The sequence below is a fragment of the Taurulus bubalis genome, assembly GCF_910589615.1.
Source record: "Taurulus bubalis genome assembly, chromosome: 12".
Taxonomy (NCBI): Eukaryota; Metazoa; Chordata; class Actinopteri; order Perciformes; family Cottidae; genus Taurulus; species Taurulus bubalis.
The window spans coordinates 778,066-790,282 of record NC_136600.1 but is presented as its reverse complement, the minus strand read 5'-3'; the positions used below and the strand labels follow the sequence as shown (position 1 = coordinate 790,282).

At 48.8% G+C, this 12,217-nt stretch overlaps 2 protein-coding genes across 2 annotated transcripts in view; both read right to left on the bottom strand.

The window, feature by feature from the left end:
- The window catches only part of dyrk1b (dual-specificity tyrosine-(Y)-phosphorylation regulated kinase 1B), a 48,996-nt gene extending 48,831 nt beyond the window's left edge, over positions 1-165 (bottom strand). The window contains exon 1 of the transcript XR_013771104.1: positions 39-165. The gene's annotated coding sequence lies outside the window, so the exon portion shown is untranslated. The remainder of the gene's footprint in view (positions 1-38) is intronic.
- A 1,247-nt stretch (positions 166-1,412) lies between these two features.
- On the bottom strand, positions 1,413-6,271 carry fbl (fibrillarin). The gene is made up of 9 exons (XM_079227789.1): positions 6,175-6,271; positions 5,027-5,158; positions 4,612-4,749; positions 3,965-4,059; positions 3,647-3,817; positions 3,389-3,521; positions 2,792-2,904; positions 2,526-2,671; positions 1,413-1,908 (listed from the first exon to the last, which is right to left on the bottom strand). Exons 1-9 carry the CDS (start codon positions 6,182-6,184, stop codon positions 1,884-1,886), a joined length of 963 nt encoding a protein of 320 aa, XP_079083915.1. The 5' UTR covers positions 6,185-6,271; the 3' UTR covers positions 1,413-1,883.
- Between the last annotated feature and the right edge of the window lie 5,946 nt (positions 6,272-12,217).

Below are 12,217 nucleotides of genomic sequence, written 5' to 3'. Positions count from 1 at the left end.
ACACACACACACACCCGTGGAGCAAGGCCGGTTCTTACCTCAGGCGGTGTGTCGGACAGTGTTCCGCGTCGCAGTCATGTCGGAACCCCTCTCTCCCCCCCGGGCCAGGCGTCCCTTTTCCACTGCAGAAATCCCAGTAATGTGTCGCGGAACCGTTTCCCGGCTAAAATCCCCGGTTGGAGCGAGCAGAAGAAAGACCGAGACTGGTCCCGGGTGGTCGATGGGGTCTGAGCCTGCGGGGAGAGCCCTCCACGCCTCAGCACAACGACCGGTACCCGAGCCTCTCAGCTCCGGGTTTGTTCTCGCACACTCCCGGTACCGAGCCTCATGTACAGCAGGCTGTACTGTGAGCTAGCAGTGCGGAGCTAGCCGGGTAATAACGGGGTCCGGAGGGAGATACGGTCCGCTCACTGACGGCTGCGGAGCGGGAGCGGGAGGGGAGGGCGGGGAGGGGGCGTCCAGCCGGGAGCCGCCGGCCGCTCCGGGAGGCGTGAGGAGGAGAAGTACCGTACGAGGCCCTGTGCAGCGCTCCGTGTGCGGCCAGCCCCTCCGTGATGGTAGTCTCGGTCAGAGGAGAGGGGCTGCATTGAGCGCGCACTCCCGACACCAGGCAACGCACGGCCCGGCGCGCTCCTGAGACTCTCACAAAATGGCTGCCAAAACAAATCCGCCGCGGACAGTCGCTCTTTAGACGAGTTACTCCGTTTTCATGGAGCCACAACCCCCCAGAGCAGGGTTACCGGATAACGGCTACTGGTCAACACTGTCGGTGAATGAGAAGCCCCTCAGACTAAACTGAAGCTAGGCAGAGGTCTACCCGGGGTCTACCTCGTACCTGAGAGGTCTACCCGGGGTCTACCTCGTACCTGAGAGGACGGACGCTGGGCGTGAGGTCTACCTCGTACCTGGAGAGGTCTACCTCGTACCTGGTGAGGTCTACCTCGTACCTGGAGAGGTCTACCTCGTACCTGGTGAGGTCTACCTCGTACCTGGAGAGGTCTACCTCGTACCTGGAGAGGTCTACCTCGTACCTGGAGAGGTCTACCTCGTACCTGGAGAGGTCTACCTCGTACCTGAGGACGGACGCTGGGCGTGAGGCCTCGCTAGGGCAGCTGTAGCGCATGGGGATGAGGGGTCGTCCTCAACCACAAGGTAGCCGGTTTGATCCCCAGTCTCCCCGTAGTTTGCATGTCGAAGTGTCCCCGACACTGAACCCTAAATTGCTCCCCGGCGCTTCATTAGGGGCAGCCCACTGCTCCTTCAAATACTATGGAGGAGTCAAAATGCAGAGAATACATTTCCCCACTGATGAGGGATTCTTCTTCACTAGTACCGAGAGGACGCCAAGGACAGCAGGAGCCCACTGGGGTATGACAACCAGTAGTTTGAGTCAAAGATCAGAAACACGCAAATAGCAGTCAAACATTTTATTAAAACAAAGTTGCCATTATGTCAAAAAAACGAATATATAAACTGTTCAAAGCATCCGTTGTTGTAAATTACAACCCTTCTTCATACAACACAAAGGGTTCTGCTATAAAACTACATGTCAAGAAAGGCTCATTTTGTCTGTACAAGTTCATCACTGAACTACAAAGTGTGTGTGTGCATTGTGCAGTAAGTACACATGCACACACACCGCTCACACATACTGACGGATGATGACTTGTTGTACACCTGTGAAAACCAAATGTGATGCAATGGGCTCCAACGTCCTCAGTGATGGAAAGACGCCAGCAGCCGGGGCTTCAAAAGAAGAAACCCAGCCGCGTTCGACCCCTGCTTGTCTCGTGGTAGGAGAGGAAGGCGGAGGTTGGAGAGCGATGGACAAGAATAAAAAGCAGATTGTTGAAAAATCAAGGCCGAGCCTCCTTTTGGTCACCTCACTTCTTCAGTTTCGGTGGCGGTCTGAGGAGAGAAGGAAAATAGCTTGTTACAATATGTAGGAGAAAAGCTAAATAAAGAGCAGACTGCTACATGTCATGGTCTGGATGTGCCTCTATGAAAATAAGCGCCAAGCTGATCTAAAACAATGACTAATTGAAACCTCGAAGAAGGAGCACATGTCCATCAACACAGGGCTTGGCTTAGGTTATGTGTCATATGGTGGAAACAGTCCACCAGATGGAGCTGTTGTCAACGCAGCAGCTCCATGCACTGGTAAATCCTAGTTTAATCATGAGCCATTTAGAGAAATACATTACTAGGCCCTTTCTTTGAGACTTTAACCTAACACAAATCGGTTTGTTTTTAATTGCATGCCCAAACTAAAAACTCTCTGCAACCACTAGGGCTATTTGAATAATTTGGGGGTTATAATAAAGGCAACACTGCGAGAATCGCACATATCGAAGTGTAACATGAGCAAGGGTTGGAGAAATCCAGTCAGAACAGTTGTTTCTATACATTGTTATGAATCACTTCTATACACAAATATTGATAACATGAAATTAAACATCGATACGTTAATAGAAATATCGTGTAAATAATGCAGCACCTTTTAAACCCTTCACGGTCGCATGTACCTGTATATGCCCACCACCACGGCGTGGTCTCTCTCGTAGGGCTCCAGTGTGAGCTGCTCCTGTGGCTTCATGTTCTCACCGCTCATCTTCTTCACTTCGGAGGCAAACACAGCCTCTGGAGCCGCCGTCGAGTCTATGCAGTTAGCCTGAAGGAAGACACAAGACGACACATCTGAGTCCACAATACACACCGTATGAAGACGAGCAGCTTAGTTCAGGTACAATGTTCATAACAATTCAACTTTGGGTATCCCACAGCAGCGTACCTTGATTGAGATAACAAAGTGGCCTCCGTTCTTCAGGAAGTTGTGAGCGTTTAAAGCAACGATCCTCGTCTGGTCAGGCTGGGCAACATCAGCAAAAATCACATCCACCATGCCTAGAGACACCAGAGACACTATTACCGACTGCTCACGCTTTCCTGTTGGAGATGAGCCCGACTGCATCAAGCTACACGATGTAGGTCCTAGTACTCATTGTTCTAGAAGTCGGTACAAGTACCAGTGAAACCCAACAACGCTATACTAAAATCATAAACTTCTAATAATCCCATTTGCATATTTGTTCATAGTAAAGTACATAAATCTCTGATGATCTGCCTCAAGTTTAAATTCTGACCACATGATGTTCGCCCAGTGCAAACTGTTAGCAGGATATTCAACATTTGATTCTCAATAATGTACGCAGTAACTGTTTTCGTCCATAGTAATCCCTCCCTGGCTGTGTGGAGCTCAGTTTAAGGAGGTTTGCCGGGTACATATCTGTGTTGTCGTCTAGAGCAGGGATCCTCGGTGCCTACACTACTGTAGAAAAACACCATCACAATGACGCCCCTAAGGAAGCTGTTGCTCGGGACTACGTACCAACCAGCATGCGGTATTTGTGTGGGTGGCGAGCGTCTTCGATGATTGGAATGATGTTTGTGCGTTTCTTAGCCACGTTGAGAAGGTCGCGACCCGATCGATGAGAGAACTCCACGGCGTAGACCAGCCCCTCCTGTAACACAGCCAACACTCCATGTCACGGTGCTTCAAGGGTCACCTTGGGCTCTAGTGTTCTTTAGAGTCAACATTCCAGAGACATTCTGAACTTTAATAATTCATAATAATTAAAGTACTCACAGGTCCAACGATGTCAGAGACGTGGGACACCGTGGTGCCCGAGGCGGCTCCCAGGTACATGACCTTTGATCCGGGCTTGATGTGGATCTGGTCTACTCCTCCCAAGATGGCTGCTGCCAGCTTGGAGCGAAACGGATTCCAGGCTCTGTACTCAATCTTCACGTCGCCTTCCTAACAGAGCGGGAAACAGACGTTAACCACGTGTGGCCATACGAGCTGCTGAGCCACAAGACCGGGACTCCTCAGGAGTTCCTGATATTTGAACCCAAAAATAATATATAATCCAACCCGCAGTGCTGCGAGGAACCACCATCTCACCTCTACGCTGATCCTCTTCTCTCCGTACACAGAGTCTCCCACCACCATGTTCCGGGTCACCAGGGCGTCTTCCTTCCCTCTGCAGATGAACACTCCTGAGTGGAGATAAGGGTTACACGTGTGTTGGTGAATCTAGTCGGACAGAATGAAACAAGTCTGTTCCAAAAACATCTCATCTTGGAATATGTTGCAGAATGTTTTAAAGCTCAAATAACTGATTCCACCATAAAGCTTTAAAAAAAATGTAAATGTTTCTTAAATTAACCGTCTTAGCTTTTAGTTTATTTTAAGCTGTTTTGTTCTGTGTGCGGTCTGTAACTGTTTTTATGCTGCCATCTGTCTTGGCCAGGTCAAAAAAAGATTTTTAATCTTAACAGGACTCTCCTGGTTAAATAAAGTAAAAAAAAAAGCCCAGCAGCACATAAGTTGAATGTATATATAAATAATGCATTACCAAATTGCCATTAAGTGAGTCCAACCAACATGGTGACCCGACTCGGGCTGCTGCTGACAGTGAAACTCAAGCATCGCTTTATAGACAGACGACTTTGGGAGGTACCAAACAGTAGCGTTCCACCCGTATGCATTAGTTGCAAGAAACTGCCACAGAAAGGAGATAGAGGGTTAGAACCCAGAGTAGCACTAACCTTCGTGTCTGTGGGGCTCCACCACCACCTTCCTCCCGGCTCCAAAGCCTCCTCTTCCTCTCGGGGCACCTCGGCCACCGCCTCGGCCACCGCCTCGACCCCGAAACCCTCCACCATCGGGGGACCTGAATGATCCACCTGAAAATAAAGGACACGTTATAAAAGACTCTGGTCATACCAACCCACCCGTGCCTTTACGGAGGTTAGACCCACCATGTGCTCATTAGTATATTTAGGGTACACATGTTCACTATGTTCTTTGAAAATTACATGAAATACTGACTCTGTTAATCTCTGCACGTAAACTACTCAAAAACACAATTGTGCTTTAGAGAATCAATGCAATGGCAGAACACTAGTTTGGCTATGATGCGCTATTTCAGATGACATGACACTCCTCCTCCTCCAGGCTCACCTCTTCCTCCTCTGAATCCTCCTCGTCCACGGTCACCAAATCCTCCTCGTCCTCCACGGTCACCAAATCCTCCACGTCCTCCTCGTCCTCCACGGTCACCGAACCCTCCTCGTCCTCCACGAGGACTGAACCCTTCAAACGAAACAGAAAACACATTAGGGGATGTGATTCCACCAACAGACAAACCTGCATGCGAGAGCTCCATTAAAACACCGCTGTGGCTAGGGGGCGCTGTTCCAAAATAAATAAAGATGGCGGCACACGTGGGCCTGAAATAGGACATGGCGGTATGGGCACTGTAGAAAGGCCACTGTACCTGAACAGACCATCATGGTCTCAGACCTGCAGGTTTACATGACGTGTTCATGAACCAAACTAAATAGACCACATGTTGCAGGCAGCCACCAGGTGCACGTGCGCCCAGGAACACGCACGTGCAGCGTGTTCTAGTTTACAGATGTAAAAATGTTTATTTACACTAGTTATACTTATTTTGGGATGAACGTTTTACATGTCTAAAAAGGACATGAACTATTTTCCAGTAGCAACCTGGACCTCGTTTACCGAAACGCCGCAGATTGAGGACTTAATAATACGGGTTTACAGTCAAGACTCCCCGGCCACGCGGGACCAGACTCCCCGGCCACGCGGGACCAGACTCCCCGGCCACGCGGGACCAGACTCCCCGGCCACGCGGGACCAGACCCCCCGGCCACGCGGGACCAGCCTGTGGTTCCTCACGCCGCCATGGTCTCGTGGCATTAAGTAGAAAGAAACGCCTCATCATGATAATACTAGACACGGACCCGTGCGCGGCCATGGTGTCCCTGCAGCAGATAACGTGTCGAGGTCTCCGTGAAGGCGTCCCTTCACGGAGACCTCGGACCTCACGGAGTACCAGCCGGCCGGGTACGTGAGGTCAGGTTAACGTCACCGGGGTTAACGTTAACCCGTTACCGGGGTCCCGGTTTAACGGAGCCTTCCTCCGTTACAACCAGTTCGCCGTCGCGTTAGGCAGCAGCATGGCGGAGTAGGCCGAACACATTAACGCACCACGGAGGCTCGCTGATAATAATGTGCGCGCTACTTCGTTCACAGTATTACTCTGTATTGTCATTACCGGGGATAAAACATTAAACCGGACTCACCTGGTCTCATGCTGTGTGTATGTGCTGCTCTGCGCTCGTGCTCTGCCTCCGTAGCTCTCGCTGAACAGACGCAATGGGCCACGTGCGCTCAAACGCTATTTGAGGGTTCCGGTGACGCCTCGTGCGGTACAGAGATCACCACCGCCACCTGCTGGTGTGGAGGGCGCGGGCCACTTCCCACTTCTCCAGATCAGTGTTCTCGGTTTAGAAAGCAACGCTGCATTCACAGTTATCATCCCAGGGTGCACGCAAGAGTTTATTAGGGAGATCAAAATGAAATACCAGCACATCGTTAGTTTTAATTGCCTTCTTATTCTTAAGGCTTCGTGCCGTGTTGTCATATTGAAGCCCATCTCTTCTTGTAAATGTGGAATTTTCTCCCAATAATAAAACTAACTGTACACAAATTATCCATGAAGTTCCATTAGAGTAAAGAAAATATGTTTTGGTCTCATTGGTAGGGACACTGCCAGCCTCACTTGGAACAGATGTAAACATAATAACAGTAATAACACCTTAATTTAAATACAAAACAGTATTCTGCACATAATATTATATTTATATAATATTATATTAATATTATTATACATAATAATGATAATAAATAATTAAATAAATGAATAAAAAACCTTCTGCTAAAATTCCAATATACAGTAACAGTATATTCTATATCCAAAATATATATAAAAAACTTTTCCCAGTTGTTCATTGAAAAAATAAATTACAAAAATTTAAAATAAATCTACACACTCAACCACTTAGCAGCTGACCTCAGTAAGTCCCTGATGGTTCGGGGTTTGAGGTTTTAGGGGGACATTGGGACTGGACCTTGTTCTTTACCATGAACATCAAGAGTGACATCGATTATGACAGACAATTGAACCTCTGGCAGGGACCTGATGTCTGAGGCTATTTCCCTCACAACTGTGTGCCAAACAAGGTAAGATACTCATTTTGGCATTGCAGGCTTACATAGTTGTGGCTACGCGTCAGCCAAGAGGTCAGAAGAGGGACTTCTGTTGCCATGAATTTGACAAGGTGGTACAAATGACCCTCGTCTACCTCATGTCCTCTAAAGGCAAGCCCCTGTCTAGCAAGATACCTCATGCATCCCATCATTTTAATTAGACAGGGCCTTGCCTCCTGCTGGGTTTTAGCCATTGCACCTAATAGTTGGGTGTGCAAACTGTCGTTTTCTCCAATGCATTTGTTGTTACAGCATAATGGTGTGCTTTACTCGCTTGATGGCGATTAAAACTTTCAATGGCATTTTTCCAATTACTAAAACCGTTTCAGCAGAAGGCTGGATCGTTCTTTTTTTCCGGAGTGGTCTTTTTGATGGTGTATGTTTTGACACACTCAAAACAAAGTACCTTTTTCAATGTAGGGCTATAATGCAGCCACGGATACGGACTAGACCACTTTGCCTCAAACCGTAACTTCTTCTTCTGAAGTTGCTGTTCTTCGATGAATTTGGGATCCGGCTGGTTTGGTTCACATGCTTCCCATGACTTGTTTTAATAAAAGTTGCAAACCGAAGAAGGACGTGTTTGTGGTGCTAGTGCGTGCTAATTATTGGATGCCTGGTGTAGCGTCTGGAAGAACTTAGTCAAACAACTTCTCTGGTTCTCTGAATTTATTTTCCTTGATCACAAGTAAGGTAACAAGCGCTGCGATCGCGATAGCAGGGAGTCGTCCAGGCAACACGCAGGTTGACCGTCCAGAAACACCCCGAACAGCCGGAAGGTCGGCTCTTTGGTACACGGCTCTCCGTGATGAACATCTAACATTTCTATTGGCTCTAACTTGTCTAAGAGGAGGAGAATCGTGTCCTCGTCTTTTCTCACAAGACTGGAACACAACGACCAGTCTGCTTCTCTAGTGTCAACATACTGATAACAGGTGTGAGTGTTGTGGTGCAGGCGTGTGACTGACTTCCCTTGAGAACTGGACCTTTCATAGACACAACCAACTCCAGCTGCATAGCTGTGTTATACTGACCTCGCTAACCTGAACTGTAATAGACATGAAGAGTAATGGAGAATATCTGCAGAATATAAGGATTTATATTATCAGTGGACAGTTCTTTTTAAGGGTGCAATATTGACATAAGGTCAGCTTCCCGAAACCGTTTTTGATTTCATTGCTAATGCATGGTAATTCTTAACAACATGCCATGAGCAAGACCTCACCTAAAGCCTGATGGTGCAGCTGCTGCTTCTTCATCCTGCACTGTGTGGGTAGTCAGCCTAGTAGCTAACTAACAACGACCTGGGCTTCTTGATAGCTACCTACCCTCTGGGTGGTGAAAACACTTCAGATATCTCTTTTCTTTTTTGGGTGTCATTTTCCTATCTACAAAGCACAAAAGGGTCAACAATATCAATGCTGAGACCAAACGAAATACTAACATGAGGCTTTGTTATTTCCTGCCGTATTTTAGTAGCTTACCGTGTCAGACTACTGCCAGCTTCTGTATTTATGATTCACTTGGATTCAATCCCTATGTCCCCTAAACCCTCAAACCCTGAACACTCAGGGACTTACTGACGTCACCTCTAAGTGGTTGAATGTATTGTGTACAGTTGTGTATTTATTTTATACTTTTTATTCACTGATTTGAAAGTCTTCCTCACGACATGAGAAGTCATTTTTAATTATCTATTTACTTGTTTTGTCAAAACTAAAATGTTTGATGAATGTAAAATATATATATATATATATATATATATATATATATATATATATATATATATATATATATATATATATATATAAAAACATGTATTTTTCACTCTTCTAGGCGACAGACATAGTATATCAGAATCAGAATCAGCTTTAATGGCATGTAAGTTTGCACATACATGGAATTTGACTCCGGTTTCATTTTGCTCTTTGTGTTTTTGTACACACAATATACAGTAAATAAGATAAATATAAAAAAAGATAAAAAAGACATTAAAGACAGTAGTAAAAAAAAAAGTGCAGATAGTGTCTGGTTAACTGTTCATAAGAGTGACGGCCAGTGGGAAGAAGCTGTTTCTGTGTCTGGTGGTTTTGGTGTACAGAGCTCTGTAGCGCCTTCCAGAGGGGAGGACTTGAAACAGCTTGTGTCCAGGGTGTGAGGGGTCTGCAGGGTGTGAGGGGTCTGCAGGGTGTGAAGGTCTGCAGGGTGTGAAGGTCTGCAGGGTGTGAGGGGTCTGCAGGGTATGAAGGTCTGCAGGGTGTGAAGGGTCTGCAGGGTGTGAGGGGTCTGCAGGGTGTGAGGGTCTGCAGGGTGTGAAGGGTCTGCAGGGAAGGTCTGCAGGGCGTGAGGGGTCTGCAGGGTATGAAGGTCTGCAGGGTGTGAAGGGTCTGCAGGGAAGGTCTGCAGGGCGTGAGGGGTCTGCAGGGTGTGAGGGTCTGCAGGTGTGAAGGTCTGCAGGGTGTGAGGGTCTGCAGGTGTGAGGGTCTGCAGGGTGTGAGGGTCTGCAGGGTGTGAGGGGTCTACAGGGTGTGAGGGGTCTGCAGGTGTGAAGGTCTGCAGGGTGTGAAGGTCTGCAGGTGTGAAGGTCTGCAGGGTGTGAAGGTCTGCAGGTGTGAAGGTCTGCAGGGTGTGAGGGTCTGCAGGGTGTGAGGGGTCTGCAGGTGTGAAGGTCTGCAGGGTGTGAGGGTCTGCAGTGATCTTTCCAGCCCGCTTCCTGACTCTGGCGGTGTGCAAGTCCAGGATGGAGAGGAGGCTGGAACCAACGACCTGACCTGACGATCCGTTGGAGTCTGTCTCTGTCCTGTTTGGTGGCCGATCCAAACCACACAGTGATGGAAGAGCAGAGGACAGGCTGGATGATGGCGGAGTAGAACAGGATCAGCAGCTCCTGGGCCTTTTTGCGGATGGTGTTGATGTTGGAGGCCCACTTCAGGTCCCGGGAGATTGTGGATCCCAGAAACCTGAGGGTCGCCACCGCAGAAACAGTGCTGTTGTGATTGGTGAGGGGGGAGGGGGGGGGGGGGGGGAGTGTCTCCTCCTGAAGTCCACTGTCATCTCCACAGTCTTGAGCTTGTTCAGCTCCAGGTTGTTCTGACCACACCAGAGGACCAGCTGTTAAACCTCCAGTCCTGATGGGGGCGATGACCGTTGTGTCGTCTGCGAGCTTCAGGAGTTTAACAGACGGGTCCCCTGAGGTGCAGTCGTTGGTGTAGAGTCCGGGTGCTGGTTAAGATTTTTCCCAGCCTCATCTGCTGCGTCCTGTCTGTCAGGAATTTTGTGATCCACCGGCAGGTGGGGGCTGGCACGGCGAGCTGAGAGAGTTTATGTTGAAGTACCTCCAGGATGATCGTATTGAATGCCGAGCTGAAATCCACAAACAGAACCCTTGCATATGTCCCTGGGGAGTCGAGGTGTAGCAGTATATGGTGCAGTCCCATATTTACTGCATCATCCACCGACCTGTTTGCACGGTAGGCAAACTGCAGGGGGTCCAGCAGGGCCCTGTGAGGTCCTTCAGGTGGGTCAACACCAGCCTCTCAAAGGACTTCATGACCACAGACATCAGGGCGACGGGTCTGTAGTCATTTAATCCTGTGATGGAGGATTTCTTGGGGACCGGGATGATCATGGAGCGCTTGAAGCAGGAGGAGACTTCACACAGCTCCAGTGATCGGTTGAAGATCTCCGTGAAGATGGGGGCCAGCTGGTCAGCACAGACTTTCAGGCAGGAGGGGGACACACCGTCTGGGCCCGCAGCCTTCCTGATCTTCTGTCTCTGAAAGAGCCGACTCACATCCTCTTCGCAGATCCTCAGTGCCGGTGGAGGGTTGGATGGGAGAGGTCAGGCAGAGAGTGGAGATGATTGTCTGATGATGAAGCATTGGGCGGGGTGGAAGTGGGCTTGTCGAACCTGCAATAGAAGACATTCAGGTCGTCAGCCAGTCGGTGATTGTCCCTCAGTGGGGGGAGGGGGGTCTCTTGTAGTTGGTGAGTACTTCCAGGCGTCTCCAAGCTGACGAGGGGTCGTTGGCTGAAAACTTTTTTTTCAGCATATCAGTGTAGCTCTTCTTAGCTACCTTGATCTCCCTCGTTAGTGTGTTCCTGGCCTGGTTGTACAGAATCCTGTCCCCACCTCTAGGCCTCCTCTTTAGCCCGACGAAGTTGCCTGAGCCTTGCAGTGAACCAGGGTTTATTGTTGTTATATGTGCAGAAGGTTTTTGTCGGCACACACATGTCCTCACAAAAGCTGATACATGATGTCACAGTGTCAGTTAGCTTATCCAGGTCTGTAGCAGCAGCCTCAAAAACACTCCAATCAGTGGAGGCAAAGCAGGACTGTAGCTCCAGCTTGGCCTCGTTGGTCCATCTCTTCACAGTCTTCACCACAGGCGTTGCAGACTTTAGTTTCTGCCTATAGGACGGGAGAAGATGAACCAGACAGTGATCAGAGAGTCCCAAAGCTGCACAAGGGACTGAGCAACATGCATCCTTTAGTACAGTGTAGCAGTAGTCCAGTGTGTTTTGTCCCTGGTGCTACACTTAATGTGTTGTCTGTATTTTGGCAGTTCTTTACTGAGGTTTGCTCTGTTAAAGTCCCCAAGAACAATGAGCAGGGAGTCAGGGTGTTTGTGCTCCATGGTGGTGATCTGCTCTGCCAGGTATTGGAGTGCCTCACTCACACAGGCCTGAGGTGGGATGTACACACCGACCAGGATGAATGAGGAGAACTCGTGGTATAGGTAATGATACAAATGAATGTTTGCAAATATATTGTGCAAACTTTGGTCGTGACTAGTCCCTATGGGCCATATGCAAACCTACACCATGGCAGTGCCCTTTCAGGGGCCCTTCCAATATAGAAAACGTGATGCTGTGCCCTCTAGGGGCCCTTCAGCATGAACATAGGATCCAGTGCCCTCTTGGGGCCCTTCAGCATGAACATAGGATCCAGTGCCCTCTTGGGGCCCTTCAGCATGAACATAGGATCCAGTGCCCTCTTGGGGGCCCTTCAGCATGAACATAGGATCCAGTGCCCTCTAGGGGCCCCTTCAGCATGAACATAGGATCCAGTGCCCT

Bases quoted from the DNA above. Each gene is read 5' to 3' on its own strand.
- fbl (XM_079227789.1), bottom strand. The intron at 4,060-4,611 runs GTTAGTGCTACT...ATCTCCACTCAG, and splicing joins GGAGCCCCACAGACACGAAG to GAGTGTTCATCTGCAGAGGG. The intron at 1,909-2,525 runs GTACATGCGACC...TTCTCTCCTCAG, and splicing joins GTGGTGGTGGGCATATACAG to ACCGCCACCGAAACTGAAGA.